Here is a 22,325-nt window from a genome sequence, read left to right on the forward strand (position 1 = left end):
CAAAAGGAGAAAGTACACTGAAACCCTGGGAGGTACTTTAGGGTCAATTTGTGTAAAGACTGCAATTCAAAATATCTTGATACATTTAGAAATTTAAAAACTTGTTTTTCTTTCTTTCTTAAGGGCTTGAGAAGAAGAGTCAAATATCAGCTTTGGAAGTCTTGCCCAATAACCAATCAAAGAGAATACTCTGCATAAAATATTCTACAGAAGATGCCCCAAAACAGGGGGTTGCTACTGGAGAAGAGAGCTGTGGTTGGGGGCAGGGGTGGAAGAAAAATATACCTTTTATTATATATACCCTGCCCTAATTTTAGAATTTTTTTTTTTTTTTTACCAAATGCATGCATCACCTAGTCTCAATAAATTAAATTTCTCTAAAATAACAAAATAAGACAGTTTTTGCTTTGCATAATGGGCCATGCTATAGCTAATTTTTAAAAGTACCACTGTCTGACCCTCAGAACGGGAGAAAATATTGGCAAACGAAGCAACAGACAAAGGATTAATCTCCAAAATACACAAACAGCTCATGCAGCTCAATATCAAAAAACAAAAAACCCAATCAAAAAATGGGCAGAAAATCTAAACAGACATATCTCCAAAGAAGACTACAGATGGCCAAAAAGCACATGAAGAGATGCTCAACATCACTAATTATTAGAGAAATGTAAATCAAAACTACAATGAAGTATCACCTCACACAGGTCAGAATGTCCATAATCAAAAAATCTACAAACAATAAATGCTGGAGAGGGTGTGGAGAAAAGGGAACCCTCCTGCACTGTTGATGAGAATGTAAATTGGTATGGCCACTATGGAGAACAGTATGGAGGTTCCTTAAAAAACTAAAAATAGAACTACCATATGAGCCAGCAATCCCACTCCTAGGCATATATCCAGAAAAAAACATAATTCCAAAAGATACGTGCACCCCAATGTTCACTGCAGCACTATTTACAATAGCCAGGACATAGAAGCAACCTAAATGTCCAACAACAGAGGAATGGATAAAGATGTGGTACATATATACAATGGAATATTACTCAGCCATAAAAAAGAACAAAATAATGCCATTTGCAGCAACACTGATGGACCTAGAGATTGTCATACTAAGTGAAGTCAGACATAGAAAGACAAATATCATGTGATATCACTTATATGTGGAATCTAAAAAAAAGGGTACAAATGAACTTATTTACAAAAGAGAAGTAGAGTCATAGATGTAGAAAACAAACTTATGGTTACCAGGGGATAATGGGGTGGGGGAGGGATAAATTGGGATTGACATATACACACTACAATATATAAAATAGATAACTAATATGGACCTACCGTATAGCACAGGGAACTCTACTCAGTACTCTGTAATGGCCTATATGGGAAAAGAATTTAAAAAAAGAGTGGATATATGTATATGTACAACTGATTCACTTTGCTGTGCGCCTGAAACTAACACAACATTGTAAATCAACTATACCCCAATTAAAAAAAAAAAAAAGAATGAGGAAAAGAAAAATAAAGTACCATTGTCTGAAGTTTTTCAGTTAGTTGTATGGTCATTATTAAATGTGGATGGTTTGGGGAGGGGTTATGGAACTAAGAACACAAACCACATTTCCATGAAAAATTATTAAAGTTCAATCATTTTGGAACTGAATACAAAATATTCAAATGTGCTCTATTTAGAGGGGCGATGGATCCATAAATGAGAAATACCTATTTTAAAACAGGCTTTGGTAGAAAATCTCAAAGTAAAGCATTTCTGTTTTGAGCCTAAAACTTGGCATTTTTTTTCCTAATTATTTCTCTTTCACTACAAAAAGTTTCTGGATACCAATGGCAAAGCCTTAGAACCACAATGAAAATTATTTTTCTATCTCCATTCCCACCATCACAAATTCTGTAAAGATGCATGAAATTAAGTGTAAATGTTCGTATTCTCCCACATAAAGGAGGAACATGCTATATAATCTGGTCTGGATCCTTCTGATTCTATGGAAAATGGTCCTTAATCTCCCTGGAAAAACACACCCCTTTTGGATTAGGATGAAAGTATGGACTTTCTTTTCAGAAAAATACACACACACAAAAATATCAGAGGTTTGCAGGTTTCTCAGTAGCTACTCCATGAACTCCCAGGGATCACAAATCCCAGAGTAGAAGCACCTGCTCTGGACAATTCCTCTTTCCTGACGCTCTACACACAGACCTATGTGTCAATGGACTAAATAAGTTATTCTATTACTTCAGGGCAAAACACGAACATTTGGGTCTAACTCTAATTTTTTCCTAAGCAAACGGAAAGCTCTTTTTATGCCCAAATTCCCCATAACTGAATTCAGGATACCTAAACTATATTCTTGAGACTAAATGTAAATGTAAAATACAAATGAGCACGAAGTTTTTCAATCAGATCTGGCCTTTAGACAGATGTCATGGATCCCTCAAACATGATGCTCTAGGGGGCTCGCCTGCCTCTTACCTGAGACTGGAGAAGATTCCCCCACGTCCCAGGGGAACACAGATGAAAGACTCAGTGGAACATTCTATGCCTTTGATAACAGAAATTTTCACATATTGAGATACAGGGAAGTCATTCTGGCTTATACACGAGTTAACTTGAATTTTATGCTAACTAAAACAGCCTGTTTGTGGCCTATCACACATACATTGTACATCTGCTTTAATTATTAAAGAAAAAGGTGCACTGACCAGAAGAAAAGAATGTCCATATTAAAAATAAAGATTAAATGCCTCCCTTCCTGGGATGCCAATGCTGGTTCTCCTTCAGTGATAAGACTCCCTTCCCAGGATTCCAAGGCCACACCGACTCGCTGTATATGTGCTAGTCTGGTTTGTTTGTTTTTGAAACCTTGAAGAAATGTATCCCTGACTTGTTCAAGGTTCTTTGTTCTGACAAGATACGAAACTGTGCCGAAAACCCTGCTTCTCCGGAGCGGCTTCTCAGAGTAACCTGGGAAGCTGGCTTCTGGGCTAGTTCTCAGTTTGACTCAAATAAAACTCTTTTCTATTCTTATTATTGATTATCTTCATCAACACCTTCTGTGACCCAAGGACCCAGGCTTGATGGTCACTAGGAACTCTTGCTGCAGCAGGGTCAGCAGAGCCCCCAGTGAAAGCCCCAACTGATGAAGCCCTGCAGGCCTCCAAACACAGCAGAAGCCAAGTGGACCCCTCGGCATGCCTGTAACAGTCCTTAGCTTCCTCTGCGTCAGTCTTGAAGCAACATTTGGCCTCTTGCTCAGGGCTCTCTCAGCCCCAGCAGCTCTCGGCTTCCAGGTTTCTTGGTCTGTTTGAAGAATGGCAGCGTTCTGGGCCTTCCTTTTCCCTTAACTTGAGCAATCCCAGATGTTGGCCTTTCTGATCTGATCTCAACCTGTCTTTCTCAGAGTCCTTTTCTTTTTGATCATCTGGATCCTCAACTCCTCAGGAGGAAACTCAGCCTCCTCCCAGCCTTCCATTCACAGGCAGATCTGATTTAGAAAATGAACTGCCAATAGGTAACACCTATGTGAACGGGCTGCCGTCATTGTTTCCTGATGTTATTCACCTGATCTGGAGAAGGTGGTCTGGGAGACGTTAGAAAGGAGACAACGTCTGGGCTGGATCATGGTACAGGTGGAGAAGAGAGATGATTGGAAGCAAAGGGAACACACAGCAAAGAGACTGGGAAGCAGGGTGGGAGTAATAGTTAGCAGACCTGAAGCTGGGGTCTGCTAGGGGCTGTTTCACTGAGGATGTGACCTTCAGTCTCTTAGTTAACACTTCTGGGCTTGTTATGTGTTTCTGCTCCAGGGAGCAAACAGGTACAAAGCTAGTCTCTGGAAAAACTGAAGGAGGGCTTCAGGGAGGGGAAGAAGGAGACAAAAACCCTGTTCTGACATGCACCCCCATGTTCACAGCACTATTCACAATAGCCAAGACATGGAAACAACCTAAATGTCCATCGACAGACGAATGGATAAAGAAGATGTGGTACATGTATACAGTGGAATACTACTCAGCCACAAGGAAGAATAATGCCATTTGCAGCCACATGGATGGACCTAGAGATCATTCTACGTGAAGTCAAAAAGAGAAAGACAAATACCATATGATATCAGTTATATGTGGAATCTAAAATATGACACAGATGAACTTATCTACGAAACAGACTCACAGACATAGAGAACAGACTTGTGGCTGCCAAGGGGGAGGAAGAGTGGGGGAGGGATGGGTTGGGAGTTTGGGATTAGTAGATGCAAACTATTATATATATAGGTTGGATAAACAACAAGGTCCTGCTGTATAGCACACGGAACTATATTCAATACCCTGTGATAAACCAAAATGGAAACGAATATGAAACAGAATGTAGATATGTATAACTGAATCACTTTGCTGTACAGCAGAAATTAACACAACGTTGTAAATCAACCAGGCTTCGATTAAAAACAAAAACATCCCTGTTCTGTTCTCAGGAAAGGCCAGGAGGCTCTGGTGGGCTCTTGTCTTCATGAAGAACTTGAAGATGAGAGAAGCCAGCCCTCGCACTGGGAGGGCTGCTATGACCCTCTCTGTGTCCCCTCAGAACACAAATGTGTTCCATCTGCAGCACCTGTATTCTTTAGCCTGCGTCCAGCTGGCATCTTTCTGTCAGTCGCACTCCTATCAGCCTCATGATGACAACGCACAGAGGAGGTTTCCTCTGGAAACCCTCTGACTCCCCCTGGCAGATACTCTGTCCTCCTCCCACCTCCAGCCCCTGCATGCACCTCTGCTGTAGCTCATATCTATTCATATGGTAAGATTTTCATATATTCCTCTTCATTAGACTGTGAGCTCCTTGAGGGTCACACTCTGTTCAGGTCTGTGCCCCAGTGCCTAGAGCAGCCTCTGGCATTTAGTGGATGCACCACATATGCTCGCTGACATGTGTGATAAAAGTATGTGTATAAATTAGTAGAGGCAATATGGCTGGGAAAGGATATAGGGACAAATTTAGAGACCTTCGAATGCCGCGGTAGATGGTTTACACTTCTCCCCGGGCAGCAGTGAGAGCAGCACCAGGTGTCTGAGCAGGCATGTGTGTCTGAACTCCTGGCTCTGTCTGTGTGTCCATCCTTCACTGCCTCTCAAGGCATTTACTGGATGCTTCTTTGGAGCTAAGGGACTGATTACATCATATCGTTTCTTCCAGCCACGTGTGATAGGATTACTGTACCCCCCTTTTGACAAATGAGGAAGGAGGTTCAGGGAGACTGTGTAACGTGCCTGAGGACACAGAGCTGGTGGGAAGCAAAGCCAGGACTGTCAGGATCTAGCCAATTCCAGTCCACGGCCTTTAAACGCTGCACTGCCTCCCTTATTTTGGCTGAACTTGAGGCGAGACACCAGCGGTGGTGGGATGGGATTGGAAAGGAAGAGATAAATAAACAGCTGATTGTAAAGGGAGACTGGCTAGGACAAGGAGGGGCAGGGGAACAAAGTTAAACTGAAGTACTGAAGAGTAAAGTATCATGGTATCAATAACACGTTTTCAAATGGTTTAGCAAAACAAACATATATGAGCATATGTATTCGTGTCTATATATACACACACAGAGAAATGTAAATATATATATGGAGAGAGAGAAAAAATTTTTTCAATTTTTCTGAGTGTTTGAAAGTTTGAATAAATAGTCGGAGGGGAGAAAAGACAAGTTGGACATTTCAGACCTAAGAGAAGTCTGGAGAAGGGGCCAGGATGAGGAAGAAGAAAATATAAAGCAACAAGCAGAAAGCAAGAAAGAGAATTTGAAGGAATTAATTGCCAACTGTGCTAAAACATCTCTAAAAATTTATTAATAATACCAGGACTCACTAGGATGATTATGCACATGCTTACAATTATTATTACCAGGAATTCATGTAAGGATTTTAACTTATTAATTTTCATTTATTAATGAGTACCTTGTTTAAGATGCTATCTGCTATGTACGATGAAACCTTTGGTAATTATGGAAAATTATGGTAGATTTAATGGATTTAGAATTTATGTACATTAAATATTATGAAAAATGAAAACAGACCAAGATAATAATATTTGCAGGAATTACAAAAAAATTAATGTCTTGATCAAATAAAGCATAAAGCATTCACATAAATTGATAAGTAAATGCCAATGTATGTATGAGTAACATGTCCTGAAAGAGAAAGTATAATCAGTAAAGAAATATTTAAGAAAATCCCTACCACCCCAGCAGTAATCAAACATAATAACAATATGATGGAAAATATATAAACATATATAAGTATATATACATATATATACACACACATATATAAATGTATATAAAATGGTCATGCTAACCAAGGCTGGATGTAACAGCCATGCTCAAATACTCCTGGTGGCAGGATAAAAGTCACTGAAAATACATTTGGTCATATTTATCAAGAGCCATAAAAGTTTTCATGGGAAAACTTTTTCTGGGAATTTATCTTAAAGAAGTGATTCTCAAAGTATAGTCCAGGGATGAGGTGGATCTAGACATTCTCAGCGAGTCCATGAGTTCAAAACTCTCTTCATAATAACACTAAGATATTACTTGCCTTTTTCACTCTTATCTCTCACAAGGGCACAGTGGAATTTTCCAGGAACTACGTGATGTATGATGACACCATTGTCCTGACAACTAGGAGAATGTGTGCTTGTAGGACTGGAATTCGGGGGGTGATTCTGCACCTTATTCTCGCACTTTTAATAGCCAGACCACAGAGGTCACCTCTAATCACAAAGCTTCAAATCAATCCCCCTCACTCTGTCTCTGAAGTACTGATGGCCATTATCACTTACATCTGGCAGAAACCCCAGTTTGGAAGCAGAATGTCTGTATGAGGGAAGGAATAATTACACTGGGAAAATTTTACACAGACTAGTAAGGAACCAACACATTATTCAATTGTAGAGCCTTAGCACTGGGCAAAGATGCCAGCCAGGTACATGCAGAAGCAGCAAGTGCAAAGCGGCAGAGTGGATACCAGAGCCTGGAGCTGGAGGACAGGGGTTCTCGGCAGATTCATCTGGGGAGCTTTAAGAAGCTATGATGCCCAGGCCCCACCTTCTAGAGATTCTGGTTTCACTGGTCTAGAGAGCGCCCATGCACGGGAATTTTCTAATAACCCCCCAGGTAATTCTAATGTGGAACTAGTTTTAAGAATTACAACTATAAATGAAAGATAACAAAAAGTTTTTCTTGCCTTTCAAATAATGTATTTTGATACAATAATAACTGTTGCCTATACTTTATCCTTTTCATTCACATAATTTGTGGCTCTGCCTTCTTGAATTTGCAAACCAAAAGGCGAGGACGAGGCACTAAATTTTTCAACTCATAAGGCACCTAACGTTCAACATTAACTTGAACCACTGCTGTCAGCAAGGCAGGATTTCAGTAAAGGTACATTTATTTTACAAACAGGTGGCCTAGGAAGCTGGAGAGCTTTCCAAAAGGGCATTCAGCAAAGTTGGGTTAAACCAGGAATAGATCAGAATTTCAGGCCAGAAAACTCGACCACATCAGTAGCCTTTAGAAGGTCTGTCTTGCATTTATTGGTTTGAGTTAGACAGCTCAGAACACTGAGGTCAGTGAGATCAACCCCAGGCAAGACTGCAGGAATTCGGAGCTGCCGACTTTGGGACAGGATTTCCTGCTGCTCCTTTCTCAGTGTCAGACACCCTGCCCCAGTGACTGCGCCCTAACCTCTCCGCGGTGGCCTGTAGACTACACAGGAGTGGAATTTGGCCTGATGAGAGGAGGAAAGTCCCATGACCAGAGGGCTCCTGACACATAAAGAGCTTAACGATATCCCCAGCGCATACCACGTGTTCCTTCTGAAAGTCTCAAGTTCTTAAAAGTTTTCCCAACTAGAACTGCCTTTGCCCTGGGGACCCGGTTAAACCTCAGAACAGATTTCTCCAGATGATGACTGAACAATAAACAGAACACAAAGCCAGGCATTTGGAAATACAACACATGACACCCTCAGAGGGCAGGCAGACCCCTAACCAAGCCCGCCCAGGGGTGCAGAACAGGAGGAGAAGGCAGCAGGCAGCACAGCACAAGTGAGGAAGCCCTGCCTCTTCTGCGTGGTCAGTCCCTTGCGACAAGCCTGTCTCACACACTGTAATTTGGTTAACTGACCCCAATCCTTTAGGGAGGCTGAAAAACAGCCTTGTTAGCCACACAAGAATTCACCAGATCTCTTTGTCTTTGGATGAAATGATAGCCTGGGTGGAAATGAATCTCTCCCTGCCCTCCGCCATATGTCCTTCATCACCCTGTGTCTTATCTCATGGTACTTTTCAGTTTGTCTGATATCAGGGTGATTTGTGTTTATGCTGTCTGTCTTCTCCACTAGATCGTAAACCAGGAAGACAGATGCGGTGCATTTTGCACCTCCCCGTGGTGGGAGCCAACTATGTGTGTCGAATACGACAGAAGCTTCTAGAGATGAAATTTTCAAAGTGGGATCAATTAACATTGAGTCGAGCAGCTCTTTAGCAGGCACGCAGCCTGGCAAGTGAGCTGAGACAGTGAAGAGGGCCACTGCAAGATTAAAGTGCGGGGAGAGGGTAGGGGGGAGGTGTCAACAGCGTGCAGGTAAATGCACAACCAGGGGAAGGATTTCAAAACCTCCACCAAAAGCGACTCCTAAAAGACGTGAGTGACCACTGCACACTCCCGAAATGAACACCCAAAGGAATACCAGCTCAGAAGCAATTCCAGCACCCTGCCAGCAAGCCTACCCGCAACATCTGGGCATTCCTGGCACCTGACAGCCAAGCCTTGATCTGTTCAGGCCCCCTGATCATCTTCTGAGAAACAGTGAGATCACAGCTTTTGGAGCTGGCAGGACTTCAAGTCATCAATAATGTAACAGAATTCCCATAAACACTAAGGACTTCATATAGTCTGAGAGCTGCAGGCAAGGTGCCTACCAGGGCATCCAGAGGATGAAATCAATCTGTTTCCTTGCCCCAAATTCATTTTTAATATATGCCATTCACCAGATAAATACATATATTTAATATTAATGTGATAAATGTAACTCTGCCTACTTATGAACAAATATCTCCTAGAAACATTTAAGATCATCAGGCTAAACAAACATATCCTTCACAATCAGAAAAAGATGAGCCACCACTTCCCCCCCCCCACAAATAAAGATGAAATCAAATTATGTCAGTGCCGTGGTACATATTTAGGTCTGGTGGAACATACTTAGAAAAGCCAGAGATGTTTTAGAGTATAATTCCTAGAACTAAACTGCAAACTGTGACATATAATATCTCCCCACTAAAGAATAAAAAAAGACCCATTCTGACCTGGTAGGGCATACGTCCTTCTTTTTCTTTTTCTCAGTGTTCTCAGACATCCAGTGAAGAGTGGTGCTTTATTTGGACAGCAAAATGCACCTTCATCGCTGATTATTTCCTGTTAGTATCTATTACTGTTAAGAGGATCTTAGTCCGGAGAGAAAACCGGGGCCGGTGGTTCTTCAGGAAAGCTCAGGCAGTCAAAGGCAATAGGAAAAGATTTCCTATATATACATATATTATTTTTAACTTTACTTATCTCCTAGTAACTTCACTCCCTTCCTTTCTGGATTTGAATCATTTCACCATCCCATGGAAAAGCTTGAGGACAGAGGAGTGAGACCCTGGGGCAGACGTGAGGTCCGAGTCACCGGAGCAGGCTTCCGGCTCGGTTTAAAAGAAGCAGAACTGTGAGGAGAGAGGCAAGAGAACCAGCCAACAGGATGTGTGTGGCTGGAGTTCCTGGCATGAAGTCTTGGCTTTCATGTTTATTTTTGGATGTATTTTTCTTAGCCCTTTGATGCAAATTTCTGGCCTGGGAAGTAACCCTACAGTACAAGCTCCAAAGTTGCCAAAAGTTAAGTACAGGCCTCTGACTTGGGAGAAAGCAGGTCCCTTGGCTTTTAGGTTCCAGTTAAGCCTCAGATGAGGGGGTGGGTCCCTGCACATTAACAGGCAGGCCAGGGGCTGCCTCTCTGAGGATGGGTCGTATAGTTCAACCTCAATACCCAGGGCCACTAAACATTTACTTGAAATACCGGTCTACCTGGAAAGCCCACCATTAATGCAAAATTGAAACAACCTGAAATTGTTTGCATGCTAAATAAAGTATTAAAACCCACCCAAAGGGCTTCTGAGATTTTTATGTTCTAAGATACTATGTTTTAAGCATTGGGCTTTAATTTTTCTGACAGCCCAAGACAGATAGGAACATCAAATCTGTTCAAGCAGGAGCAAATGCCTCTGAGAGGTATATTACTCCAATATGGTTTTTAAAGTGCATCAGCAAACACTAAGCTGCTATTTCAATAATTCCTATTCTCATAGTGGCTTGAAAGATTATTAATGGAAAAGGGCTTTTTCTCCCTGCATAGTCCAAAAGAGGCAGTAAACAGAAATAGCTAAAAAGCTTTTCAGTCCAACAACTGTCAACGTATCTGGTAGAATCGAGAAATAAAACACTGAAAATTAGGGAATAGAGATAGATGTAAAAATATTTCTATGACAACATTCACTACTCTTAGAAATATTCTTGTTTACAAATTGTATTCTTCTCCTAAGGCAGAAACATGCACATGTTTCTTATTCTTACCAGTTTATATCCCAGAAAGCATAAAAAAATTTTCAGTCAACAATATTTATTGAGGCCACAGACACATTTGGGGAATAAACTCTATGGGATCAATCATTACCTCCGAGCAACGGTTCTCTGTGATATTGTATGTCCTGGTTAGAATAAAATCACAAGAGCTTCTGGGTAACTATTACAGCTAAGAAACCACTTTTATTGTGGCATGGGTCAGACTACAAATTTAAAATAATTGCTTTCATTTCTAAAGACTCTAGTTTCATTGTTGTCTTCAAATTTCAAATAATTCATTCACAAGTGTGTATTATTTTGCACATGCTCAAACATAGCCCACAGTGAAGGAAAGTTTTTGGCCAGAATGATGTTCATGCGATTGGAACACAGGTAGTAGATCACTAGTGCAAGGACCTCAGTGGTGTCTTTTATGAGTTTGATGGAGAATGACTTTCCAATCTACTTCTCTGAACACACTGGACTCATCTCCTCATACAAGTCCATGTACTTGGAATATTCCATGTAAAGATGACAAAACATGCTGCCAACCTAAAAGCATCTTCACCCACGATGTTAGACAGGAAGTCAGGGAGCAAACAAAAAACACTCCTTGTTGTTGTTCTAACCACTGGAAACATTAGACTATGTTTGCTGAGAAGAAATTCATGGGATTGGACAGTAAATCAGTATTTATTTATTCCAAGAGCCACCAGCAACCATAGATACTCATTAATACTTGATCCAAGATTATCACGGCTTAAAACTCCCAAGCCTACACTTAACTACTTTGCCATTTAACTTCCTTACTGAGGGTATGCAATGCCACTAGGGTCAAAGAGTTTAAATTACAATTCTCAAGAACTAAAAATGGTACTCCAAGACTTTTTAATTAATTTTTTCTGAATGAAATTCAAAAACATAACTTTCTCCTTTCTCTCTCACTCACTCACTCTCCTGAGATGCTATTGAAAAGTGAGATGTTTTATACCCTCGTTAATATTTTTTATTAAGTTCTAATATCAAAGAGGCATGAAAAGAGGGAAGTATTATTGACCAACTCTGAATAAATTTACTGTAATTCACTTAAGCTAAGAAAATATGACCTGACTTTGAGATGGAGATCCCAGCTCCCTCAAATATGATCATAAATTGGCAACTGAAACATGGAAAGGAAAGAGGAGAGAAAGTTTTCATCAGGAAAGATATAGGGTACAGAGAAAAGCATCAAGCTGCTACCTCAGTTACATCTTGGGGAATATTTTTTTTTTGATATATTTATATAGACGACTGAAATAATGCCGCTGGTCACATTTGTGACAATAATTTTTAAAAATACTCTGGGTGCTACCAATTTGACTTACAACATAATAGACAACATAAAGCAAGAGTACTGGGGATGAAATTGAATAGGATTTCAAAATCTCACGTGTAGTTCTCTGGGTGTGTATCTGCGGAGAGCTGAGGAAACTTGCCTTTGGTCAGGAAAGGAAGCAGGGTTACCTAGCTCTCTGTTGCCATTGAAGTCTCCAGTGTAAGATTTTAAATAGCCTATTCGCTCAGCCTATTAAAGAGCTACTTGTAGACTGTACTACCTGTTAGTGACTACACACCATAATTTTCCTGGTTAGAAGTAACTCAGATTCCTGGTCCTTGTCAACCACTTTAAGTGACATCAAAGGCATAGATAAGGAGGGAAACCTCAATCTGGGAGTGCTTGCCACACGATGACATTCCTCAAAAGTAAGCAGGCAAATGAGATGAACATGCAAATTTAGACCCATGATTCAGATGATCTAATTTCTACCGTGTGGGAACTATGGCCTAACAGTGAGCTCCTTACCATGCTGATGGGAGCGGCAATATCCAGCTCACCTTGCTGCTGCCTTCTTTCTGCCATTTCATGGTTCAGTGAGGCTTCTACCTGAATCCTGAAGCTACGTCATCCTTCCCTTTTGATATTTGGTTACCAGATCTAACTTAAATTTCAGCTGACAGCATGAGCTTGGGTTTTAATGTTGCTTACAGATATTGTGTACCAGTGTAATGAATGGCTGAATTATAGACTCTGTTATCTGACATAATCAAGAAATAGGTGTTCTGGTTATCCAATATTTTGCTAACAGATTAGTGTCACATATGCCATCAATGGATCACCTATATTCAAAGAATAGAAATAGAATTTACTTAATGATAATGATATATTATACTATGAAATAATATTATATTATTGACTTGCTAGTCCATTTTCTCTCTCCTCCAAGTAGAACAGAAGCCCTGGCCCACAGAGCAGGAGCCCTGTCAATCTTCTTCACTGCTATAGCCAGACCTGACACACAGGAGATTCTCATTAAGTATTTGCTGAATAAATGAATAGTGGAATAAACGTAAGTCAATTTTCTTTACTCGGAAGGTAATTTAGAATTCCACAATTTCTTAGGATTATCATGTACTGTATATGCACAAGTGTGCCCTTAATAAAGTTCTGATTCACACAGGTTGCTAGATAATTCTTTACTCGGAAGGTAATTTAGAATTCCACAATTTCTTAGGATTATCATGTACTGTATATGCACAAGTGTGCCCATTAATAAAGTTCTGATTCACACAGGCTGCTAGATAATTCTTTACTCAGAAGGTAATTTAGAATTCCACAATTTCTTAGGATTATCATGTACTGTATATGCACAAGTGTGCCCATTAATAAAGTTCTGATTCACACAGGTTGCTAGATAATGGAGTTCCTCACATTCGCACTTTAGCCAGTTAAAACGTTGATGGAGCACCTAATTTGTACTCTGTGCTTGGTTGCATGAACAGGTAAATAAAAATGAAATATCTTACTAAAATCTCTTGCTCACTATGAGGTTCCAAACCCGAAACTGTAAAATAAGAGGTCAGTCTAAAAACTCTCTCCATCCTTTTCAGCTCACTTAAGTCACTGCCAGGGAAGACCAGAATCATGCTCTGAGGTTACAGATGAGGGGTTGGACCCACGGAGCTACAAAATCATGTGGCAAGGTTTGGGATACTAAGGACCACCTTCAACATCCATAGCCCCATCTAATAATTTTCCTCTAAGGGAAATCTCTGTGAAAAACAGCCCTAAACTATACTCAGATACAATCCAACCAAGGGATCAAACAAATCAAACCAATGCATCACTTATAGTGAGACATCCAGACGTTAAGAGCATCCTAATGTACTCAGTATCACCTTTGACTTCTTGCCAGAAGTGTTTGACTTGATCTAATCAAACATTTAGCTCTAACTTCCGTTTACAGGAAACCCTGGGGTAGGGGTACAAAAAAAGATACCATGAGAAAATGATCAGACAAACCTTGAATTTGGGAGAAACTGACCTGGCCTTTTTAACAAGTCAATGTCGGGGCTTCCCTGGTGGCGCAGTGGTTGAGAATCTGCCTGCCAATGCAGGGGACACGGGTTCGAGCCCTGGTCTGGGAAGATCCCACATGCCGCAGAGCAGCTGGGCCCGTGAGCCACAATTACTGAGCCTGCGCGTCTGGAGCCTGTGCTCCGCAACAAGAGAGGCTGCGATAGTGAGAGGCCCGCGCACCGCGATGAAGAGTGGCCCCCGCTTGCCGCAACTGGAGAAAGCCCTCACCCAGAAACGAAGACCCAACACAGCCATAAATAAATAAATAAATAAATAATAAAAAAACAAGTCAATGTCACAGAGAAAGAGAGACAGAGAGGGAGGGCGGGGGGGAGGGGGAGAGAGAGTGACTTAGACATAACAATCAAATGTTAACACATGGTTCTTTATTTGAGCCTGGTTTGAAATAAAACAGATATAAAAATACTTATGGATTAATGTATTTATTTCTGGGTATTTATGGGGAAATTTGAACTGTGGACTGGATATAGATGACATTAGTGTACTATCTTTAGTTTTGTAGGTGAAATAATGGTATTATGGGTATGTAGCAGGATATTCTGATTTTTTGGAGAAATATGCTAATATATAGGATGAAATGTGATGTCTGTCATTTACATTAAAGTGGTTCAGCAAAAAAAGATGAAGCAAATATGGCTATATGTTAACAACTGCTGAACTAGGTGAGAGTGTATAGTCGTTCATTGTATTATCCTTTTTGATTTTCCGAACGTCTGAACATTTCTTAAATAAATTTGTTTTTTTGGTCATGCCACATGGCATGTGGGATCTTAGTTCCCTGACCAGGGATCGAACCCATGCCCCCTGCAGTGGAAGCACAGAGTCTTAACCACTGGACAGCCAGGGAAGTCCTGAAAATTTTTAAAATAAATTTTTAAAAATGTTCACAGGTAGCAACTTCTCAGGAACTTTTTTCACAGCACTGAGGCCTCCTAATTAAAATAAAATTTTAAATATTGCCACAAACCATCCTCCACCAGCAACTTGAATAAGTCATCACGGACAAAAGCAGTTATAATGACATACATCACAAGTAGGAGTCATTTTTGTTCTTAAACCAGTCTTCCGAATTTTCTTTTTGGAAAAGACTTTTCAGTTCACCTTTTAAATGAAAGATCCAAAAAGCGGCTTATTTGCCTCAAGCTTGGTCCCTTTTAATTGACAGAAAACCTCTCCGCACACACCTCATGCAAACCTACTTTGGCTCTGCCTTCCTAAAACTCGCTTTTGTCTCTGAACTTTACAGAGCAGTTGGAGCTCTTTAATATTTTCTAAGAGGAACATTTCAAACAAGTAACCCTGCAATTTATTCACTACTGCCAAGAATAAAAGTAACAGGTTTCACCACCAAGGCCTTCCAAGGCTTTGCAGGACTTTCAAGGCAAAGCATCACTCATTCACCTACAGGTTTGCTCCCTTAATGCATCTGTCATTTGTTTGGCTCTGGAGGAAACTATTTGATTACACAAAATTCTTTTTAGATCAAGTTTAAAATCTTAGCCACACTGGGACAAGTGGCGAAGCCTGCCAGCTCGATGGGTTAACGCTTGGACATACTGAGCCAAGGACAAAGATAAGGAACAGCCACAGGTAAAAATCAGAAGCTTGAAGAACTGAAAAGGAATGAGCGTAAAGGATGCAAGGGCCTTTCTAAGCACTCCATTTACCATGACTGCATGTAAGGTGATTTCTTGCCCCATCCTTCTTGTAAATGAGCGTGGTACCCTAAAGGGCGCTGGTAAGCAGCGGGAAACGCACAAGCCGCCAGGACCGGCTGCCTCCATCCACTGCTGTGCTACCAGTGCATTTTGAAGTTGGCAAGTAACCAGCCATCTTTATGTCCCTCGTTTCCCATACCTTATTACAGGGCACATCATTTTTAAAAGCATTTAAATGAAGCAGATGTTAATCCCATTCATTCCACTTTCCCAGGGAACATGTCCATGATGATTTTTAAAATGCCAAAGAAAATGTCAAAGTATTTTGTTCCCTGGTTAAGAATACATCTGTGGAATAGGAGGGGGGAAATACATAAAACACTCTATGGTCATTCAAGAAATAATTATAATGTATGTCAAACCACAGAAAATTGAGCAAGCACTACATTAAAAAAAAAAAAAAAAAAAAAGGAAAGATGTCTTGTGTCAAAATGGCTTTTTCACTCACTCATTTCAAAAACAAGTTTTGAAAATTAAATTCCATCCACCGGCTCTGAACAGAGCACATTAAGGCTTGACTATAATGTCATTATCCATGTGGCAGCTCTCTTTCTTTTCTGCAACCACGTGAATTGACAAAGCAGCCTTGGGGCTCACCTCCCATAGTGCCTTGAAGTCCTTCTGCCCGATGCGGAGAAGTTCACTGCTTTCCCTTGTAACAATTGTCGCATGGCGGGGTGTGTTGTCCAGAATGGACTCTCCAAAGGCTGTCCCAATCCCCAGAGTGCAGATGGTCACTGCATCCTGAGAATCCAAAAAAACTGGTCATTAGAAAAGCAAACATTTTACCAGTGGATGAGTTGTCTTTTCTTTGAAGTCTATAGTTGACCCTTGAACAACGGGGGAGTTAGGGGTGCTAACCCCCAGCCCTGTGCACACACAGTAGAAAATCTGAGTATATTGTGGTTCCTGCAGATCAGTAGATTCAACCGTCCACAGGTCATGTTGTACCGTAGTGTTTACTATTGAAAAAACTCCGCCATGAGTGGACCCGCGCGGTCCAAATCCGTCCTGTTCAAGGGTCAACTAATTTCTATACAATAAAACACTCAATTCACCTGCACAGTTCAACAAGTTTTGACAAATATATACACCGTGTAATCACCACCCAAGGCAAGACAGAGCATTTCCATCACCCCTGAAAGTTCCCTCATGCCCCTTTCCAGTCAGGACCCTCCTTTCAGAGGCAACTGATGCTCTGATTTCTATCACCGTAAAGGAATTTTGCCAGTTTTAGAACTTCACGTAAAAGGAATCAGACAATATGCCCTCTTTGGTGTCTGGCTTCTTTTCCTTAACATAACGTCTGTAAGATTCATCCATGTTGTTGCGTGGACCAGTAGTTTTTTCCTTTCACTGACGAACAGTTTTCCATTGCAAGGGTATGTGCCCCGATGTGCTTATCCATTCTCCTATCCGTGGACATTTGGGTTGTTTCTGGTTTGGGGATATTATGAATAAGGCTGCCAGCAATCTTGTGCATGTCTTTTTGCAGACATGGTTATCTTTTTATATGACTACTCGCTCTAAGAAAACAAGGGAAATCGTTTGAAGATGAACTCAGCTTTTTTAGTGAGAGAGTACAGTTACGATATTTAAATAAGAAACCGGAACGGGGATACTGTTATGTCAGTCTGTCTTAAAGAGATGAGGAAACTGAGGGTCAGAATGGTGGATTCACGAGGCCAGAGTTCACACAGATAGTAAGTAACACAGCCAGGTTCCAATTGTGACTGTCTGACTACAGACTCCCAGCTTCTTGTATCACGCTGCCCCCCTCAGCCACAATAGAGTAAAAGCAGCAGCCAGTGAAGTGCGGTGTGGCTAGCTGATAAAATGTCCTGAATCAATGATTTAAAAGTGTAAGGTGTACTAAAAAAGTAATTTCCTTTCTGCATGCAACATGGGCGATGATACTTGGATTTAATCCTAACTAGTTTCAAGTAATGCAGTCACTCAAGATCACCTGGACATTAATTTTGCAAAAGGTATTATCAACTAAGGGAGATACACAAGGGTAATCCTGAGTTAGAAAGCACAGTTTTCCTTTCATGCACCTAACACACAATAATAGGCAAATGTTATTAAGATCAAGTTAGTGACTTTGTAATCATATTACTAAGACAAATGCCCATAAGAATCCAGTTCCTTGAACCACAGCAAATTGCTTCTGCACAGATATTACCATTTAAAATTGTGTTCAGGAAAATAAAATCAATAATATCTCAGAAGAGAATGAAAGATCAAGGGGAAACATAAAAATGGCCTGTTAATAAATTTTCCAGAAAGGCAGCTGCAAACAAACTCAGTCAGAAAAATATCCCCAGGGCTGAAATATCAATACCCAGCAAGTCAGATACTTCTGAGTAATTTTCAAGTTCTAGTAAAAACACAAGATGGATTATGATAAATCACATACTTTCACAAATTCTTTAGACTACAGGTTCGCTTAAAGATCCACTAGCCTACTTCATTTTTTTTTTTTAAATCATCTGGACCCTTCAGAAAGAATCCTGTTAGCCTAATTTATACTTTCCAGTGTAAATTTCTATTTTAAAACCTGACATGGATGAACCATACGTATTACTACTGCCACTATCCCTGTAGCTTAATTACCTACGATTAGCTACAAAGTATAATGCACAAGAACTATGCAGATCTGTTATTCGTGAGCTTGCTGTAGACTTCTACGGAATAAGTTGTCTTCTCCATTTCTCATCTCCTATCCCCGACACATGTCACCATGTGTCACCAAAAGGTATACAAAGACACAGCCTGTGAAAGTCAGTCGCATGAGCCCATCTTCTTGCTAGTGAGCAGCTTTTGTAATAATGACAAAAGACTGACATTATTCTTGGATTTCCCCTAGAGAGTTTAACACGACACCTGCCTGCTCACACGTAACAACATTTAGTCATGTTAGTACTGCCAAGTGCCCTTCTCAGTGAAGCTCCGTGCGTCAGGACCTCTGTGCAGAGGGGCACCAGCCCCCGTCATTCCGTCCAGCACCTGGGCTCATTCCCATTATCCCACGCTCTCCCACCAGAGCTGAGTGTGGGATCCGACCTGCCTTCATCTCCTCCTTCATACTCCATCCTCTCAAATGTCAGGACAGGGAATCACAAATACAAGATATGGTTTTGAAAGTAGGACTAATAAAACCTCACCTGAAAGAAGTGTTACTTGCAACTTCAAACTTGACTTTCAGCAGACTCAGTATTTTTAGGACAAATTTACTTAGAAATCTGAATGGATTTGGGAAGTGTGGATTGGGCAACTGGGATAATCGGGCACAGGGAAGAAGAAAGTCCTAAGAAGAACATCTTCACCCTAAAGATGAATCACTACCTTTACAGTCCCTAGGGGCGAGGTCTTGTTTGCATTTGAATTCCAGGCGGGGACTTGCAATGTGCTTAGAAAATAATTACCAAATAAAGACATTTACATTCAAATGTTCTCTCAGGTAGCAGAACCAATATGGTTGCTCAGTATGTATCAATAAGTTGAAAGGCAGGACAAATGTGAGCCACAGGAACCTGAGTCAGAGTAGCAGACGCACTCTTATTTTAGTGCACACTCCCAGCTCACCAGATCCCTGCAGGTCAGAGTTCCAAGCCTGAAACCCTGTGGAGATGCTTAAATGCATGTCTTTGCCTGCAGCTGCAAGTGCCCATTTCTGAAGGTAACACTACTATTACTTTAAACTCACACATCCTCTAGAGATCTGCTCGTGTCTCAATACTTATTAGATAGGGACTATTCAGACATTTATTTTCTGCTCATTTGCAGATTAATGTTCAGAAAGGTTACCTGAAAGGAAATATTTACAGTGAGAGAGACTGAAGAAAGCAATCGGCAAGGACTATGAAACATCAACAGTGAAGGAATGTCCCATTTTACATTAAGATGGCAATTTATTTGGGGGGACTTTCAAATATGAAATGACGATTTAAAAATCTGAGTGTCTTCAAGTATGAAGGTGGGTTTAGCAGATGCTGCTGGAGTCCTGCCAGATTCCCCCACCCCTTTCTCCCACCCTAGCCCTACCCTCGAAGGCAATTGTAGGTATCTGGACAGTTCCCACACATACTCGCGGTTTCCCCTTTCATCTGCATTGCTCCACTTGAGGGCAGAGTGCTGGGCAATTAATGCCTGTAAGGTGCATCTTCCAAAGAGGCATGAGAGTAGCAAGATAAATACGCCGGCTTCCTACCCTACCCAGTTCCTTAGAGGGTCCCCCGGAAGGAGTGAGCCCAGTTGCCCATAGCTGAACTCCTTATCTACACATTTTTATAGGCATTTCTCATTCCTCCTGTCAATTCCCCACTCCCTTACAACACTTCCTGGGGTTTCCTCCATAAAAACCACTTGCAGCCAAATCCTTGTCTCCAGATTGGCTTCTGGGGAGACATGAGACTGGGTTAGCTAAACGTGGCTCTGAGTCCCAAGCTACACTGAGACATCTGGGGAGGTACTGGGCCTAACCAGTGTTCCCAGAGAGAGTCTATAATAGCAACAGAGACCAGCTTACCACTGACTGCTTTGCATCAGACACATCCAAAGTGCAATATCCCTTGGGTGACACCTGGGAAGACTTCATTGTGTTAGTAAAGCATCCTGGGTCTCCAAGGCCAATTCTACTATATAACTAGCAGTGATGGGCTCTCAAAAAAAGAATTACCTGTGACACATTACTGATATGATACCTGGTTTCTTCCTGCAATCTGATCCGGCTCTCTCTCATCTGTGCGCCCACTTGATCCCTCCTCCTACCTTCTAAAAACTGAATTACCGAGTCACCCTTAACAGTACTCATCCTCCTGTGCATCGGTATTCACGAGGATCTCCACGTGTGTGAGTGGAGTACTATATTCCATGCACTGGCCCAGGTGCCTGGACTATGATGTCTCATTAATTCTTCACAACAGTTAAAGGAGATAATGTATTTAAGTGCTTTGCACCATGCCTGACTCAAGAGAAATGCTTAATGAAGATACTCTCACTGGTGGTAGTATTAAAGCAATCCTGCAACCCTGGGATTATTGTTATTTTATAGGTTGAGGAAAATCAGGCTCAAAGATGTTCAGTAATTTGTGCAGTGCGGCTAACAGGTAGAAGAGCTGAGACTAGAAACTAGTCAATCTAATTACCTCCCACATACTTCCTAGATTATTATATGAAATTTAAGAACCTCTTTCTAAGGTTCAGTAGGAAAACTGATTATTAATTTAATCCATACAGGTTCTTTTTTTCAATCAGCCAATTCACAGATCGAATACCTAATAATTCCAAATCACCAGGAAAATACCAAACATTTGGCACTGCTCCCCCTCCAACCCTCTAATCCCAATATTGGGGCCCACTTGACCCTCACCTAGAGGATCAAATCCATTCCAGGCTGGGGCTCCGATCCTCTTAGGAGAAATGCAAGCAACCAAAGCCAGAAACTAAGAATCGCATCTGCATTTTTGCTTTGCCCACTCTGATCCTGTGCCCCGTTCTAATAACGGAGCTCCTACATCAGTTGGAGAAACTGGGTTTCTATCTTCTGCGTCTCTGTCCCGATAACCTGCCGGTATCCTAATTCTTCTCAAAGTGGTAGCCTGTCTCGTTGTGACAGCACTCCCCAGGCCCCGGTTCCTCTCTGGCACCCTTCCAATACCGGGCCTGGTCGTCAGCCCGGCCACCCCCCTCCATCACTGAGCCTGCTTCCTGCCTCCCTGCCCATCACCAAGCCCTACCCATCAGGTTAGACCTGCCTCAGCCCTTCACCTGCTCACCTGGGGGCTGTGTTGCTCCCACATCCTGCCTCCTCCCCCACCTCCTGCCCAGCAGCACCTGCACATGCCCTCTAGAAGGTGCCCACCTCCACCGTGGGCAGCCCCCAGCTTCTCCTCCTGCCCAGGTGGGCCCCAACTGAAGACAGGAGCAATATCTTAGTATAGTATGTGTTTCAGCAGAATAGGTGGGGTCTGGTTATTTCTGCTCCTAAAAGTTGGTATTAGGTAAGTTAACAAAGATGTCAACAATCTGGCCCTGCTGGAAGGCAGGGAGCATCAAGCAAAGCACACACACCTGGAGGTACCACTCCACACTGAGCGGGAAATCCCCTGGAGGCAGCATAGGGAGAGAGGACGCGCCTTGTAGACCTAGATTCAAAGCTCATTTCTGCCAATTACTAATCCTGGGCTTTGGGTAGAATGATCCCAGGAGCCTCAGTATCCTCAGTTGCGAAATGGGCACAATCTTTCTCGTTAGATCATCAGCAGAGTTCGGTATACATGATAGATAGTCCTATACGGTTCCTGGCACACAGGTGCTCCATAAAAAATGGAAACTATTATTTCTGACTTCACCTATACATGTATATAAATATGGTTATCTACATTTCTAAAAAGCAAAGTATATTTTTCTACTATTTAAGTAACAGAGAATCTCTTATTCATTTTGCGTTAACCTCCAATTAATGATGGCTTTTTCAACACTTAAATTCCAAGTTTCTCTGTCCCCCAGTCTGGATGTCAAGTG

General features: G+C 41.5%; 1 protein-coding gene across 4 annotated transcripts in view; it reads right to left on the reverse strand.

Moving 5' to 3' along the window:
• RAPGEF4 (Rap guanine nucleotide exchange factor 4) overlaps positions 1-22,325 on the reverse strand; it is a 308,486-nt gene that overhangs the window by 216,883 nt on the left and 69,278 nt on the right. For 3 of the 4 annotated variants that reach the window (XM_082395391.1, XM_082395390.1, XM_082395389.1), the window contains one exon: positions 16,395-16,541. Coding sequence is in view for 3 of the 4 variants with exons in the window: in XM_082395390.1 (XP_082251516.1) it covers positions 16,395-16,541 (147 nt within the window). In the remaining variant the exon portion in view is untranslated. Of the gene's footprint in view, positions 1-9,370; positions 12,363-16,394; positions 16,542-22,325 lie in introns of those variants that run through there. The other variant, XM_082395392.1, reaches the window with a different exon arrangement.

The sequence above is a fragment of the Balaenoptera borealis genome (assembly GCF_965194805.1).
Source record: "Balaenoptera borealis genome assembly, chromosome: 6".
Classification (NCBI taxonomy): domain Eukaryota; kingdom Metazoa; phylum Chordata; class Mammalia; order Artiodactyla; family Balaenopteridae; genus Balaenoptera; species Balaenoptera borealis.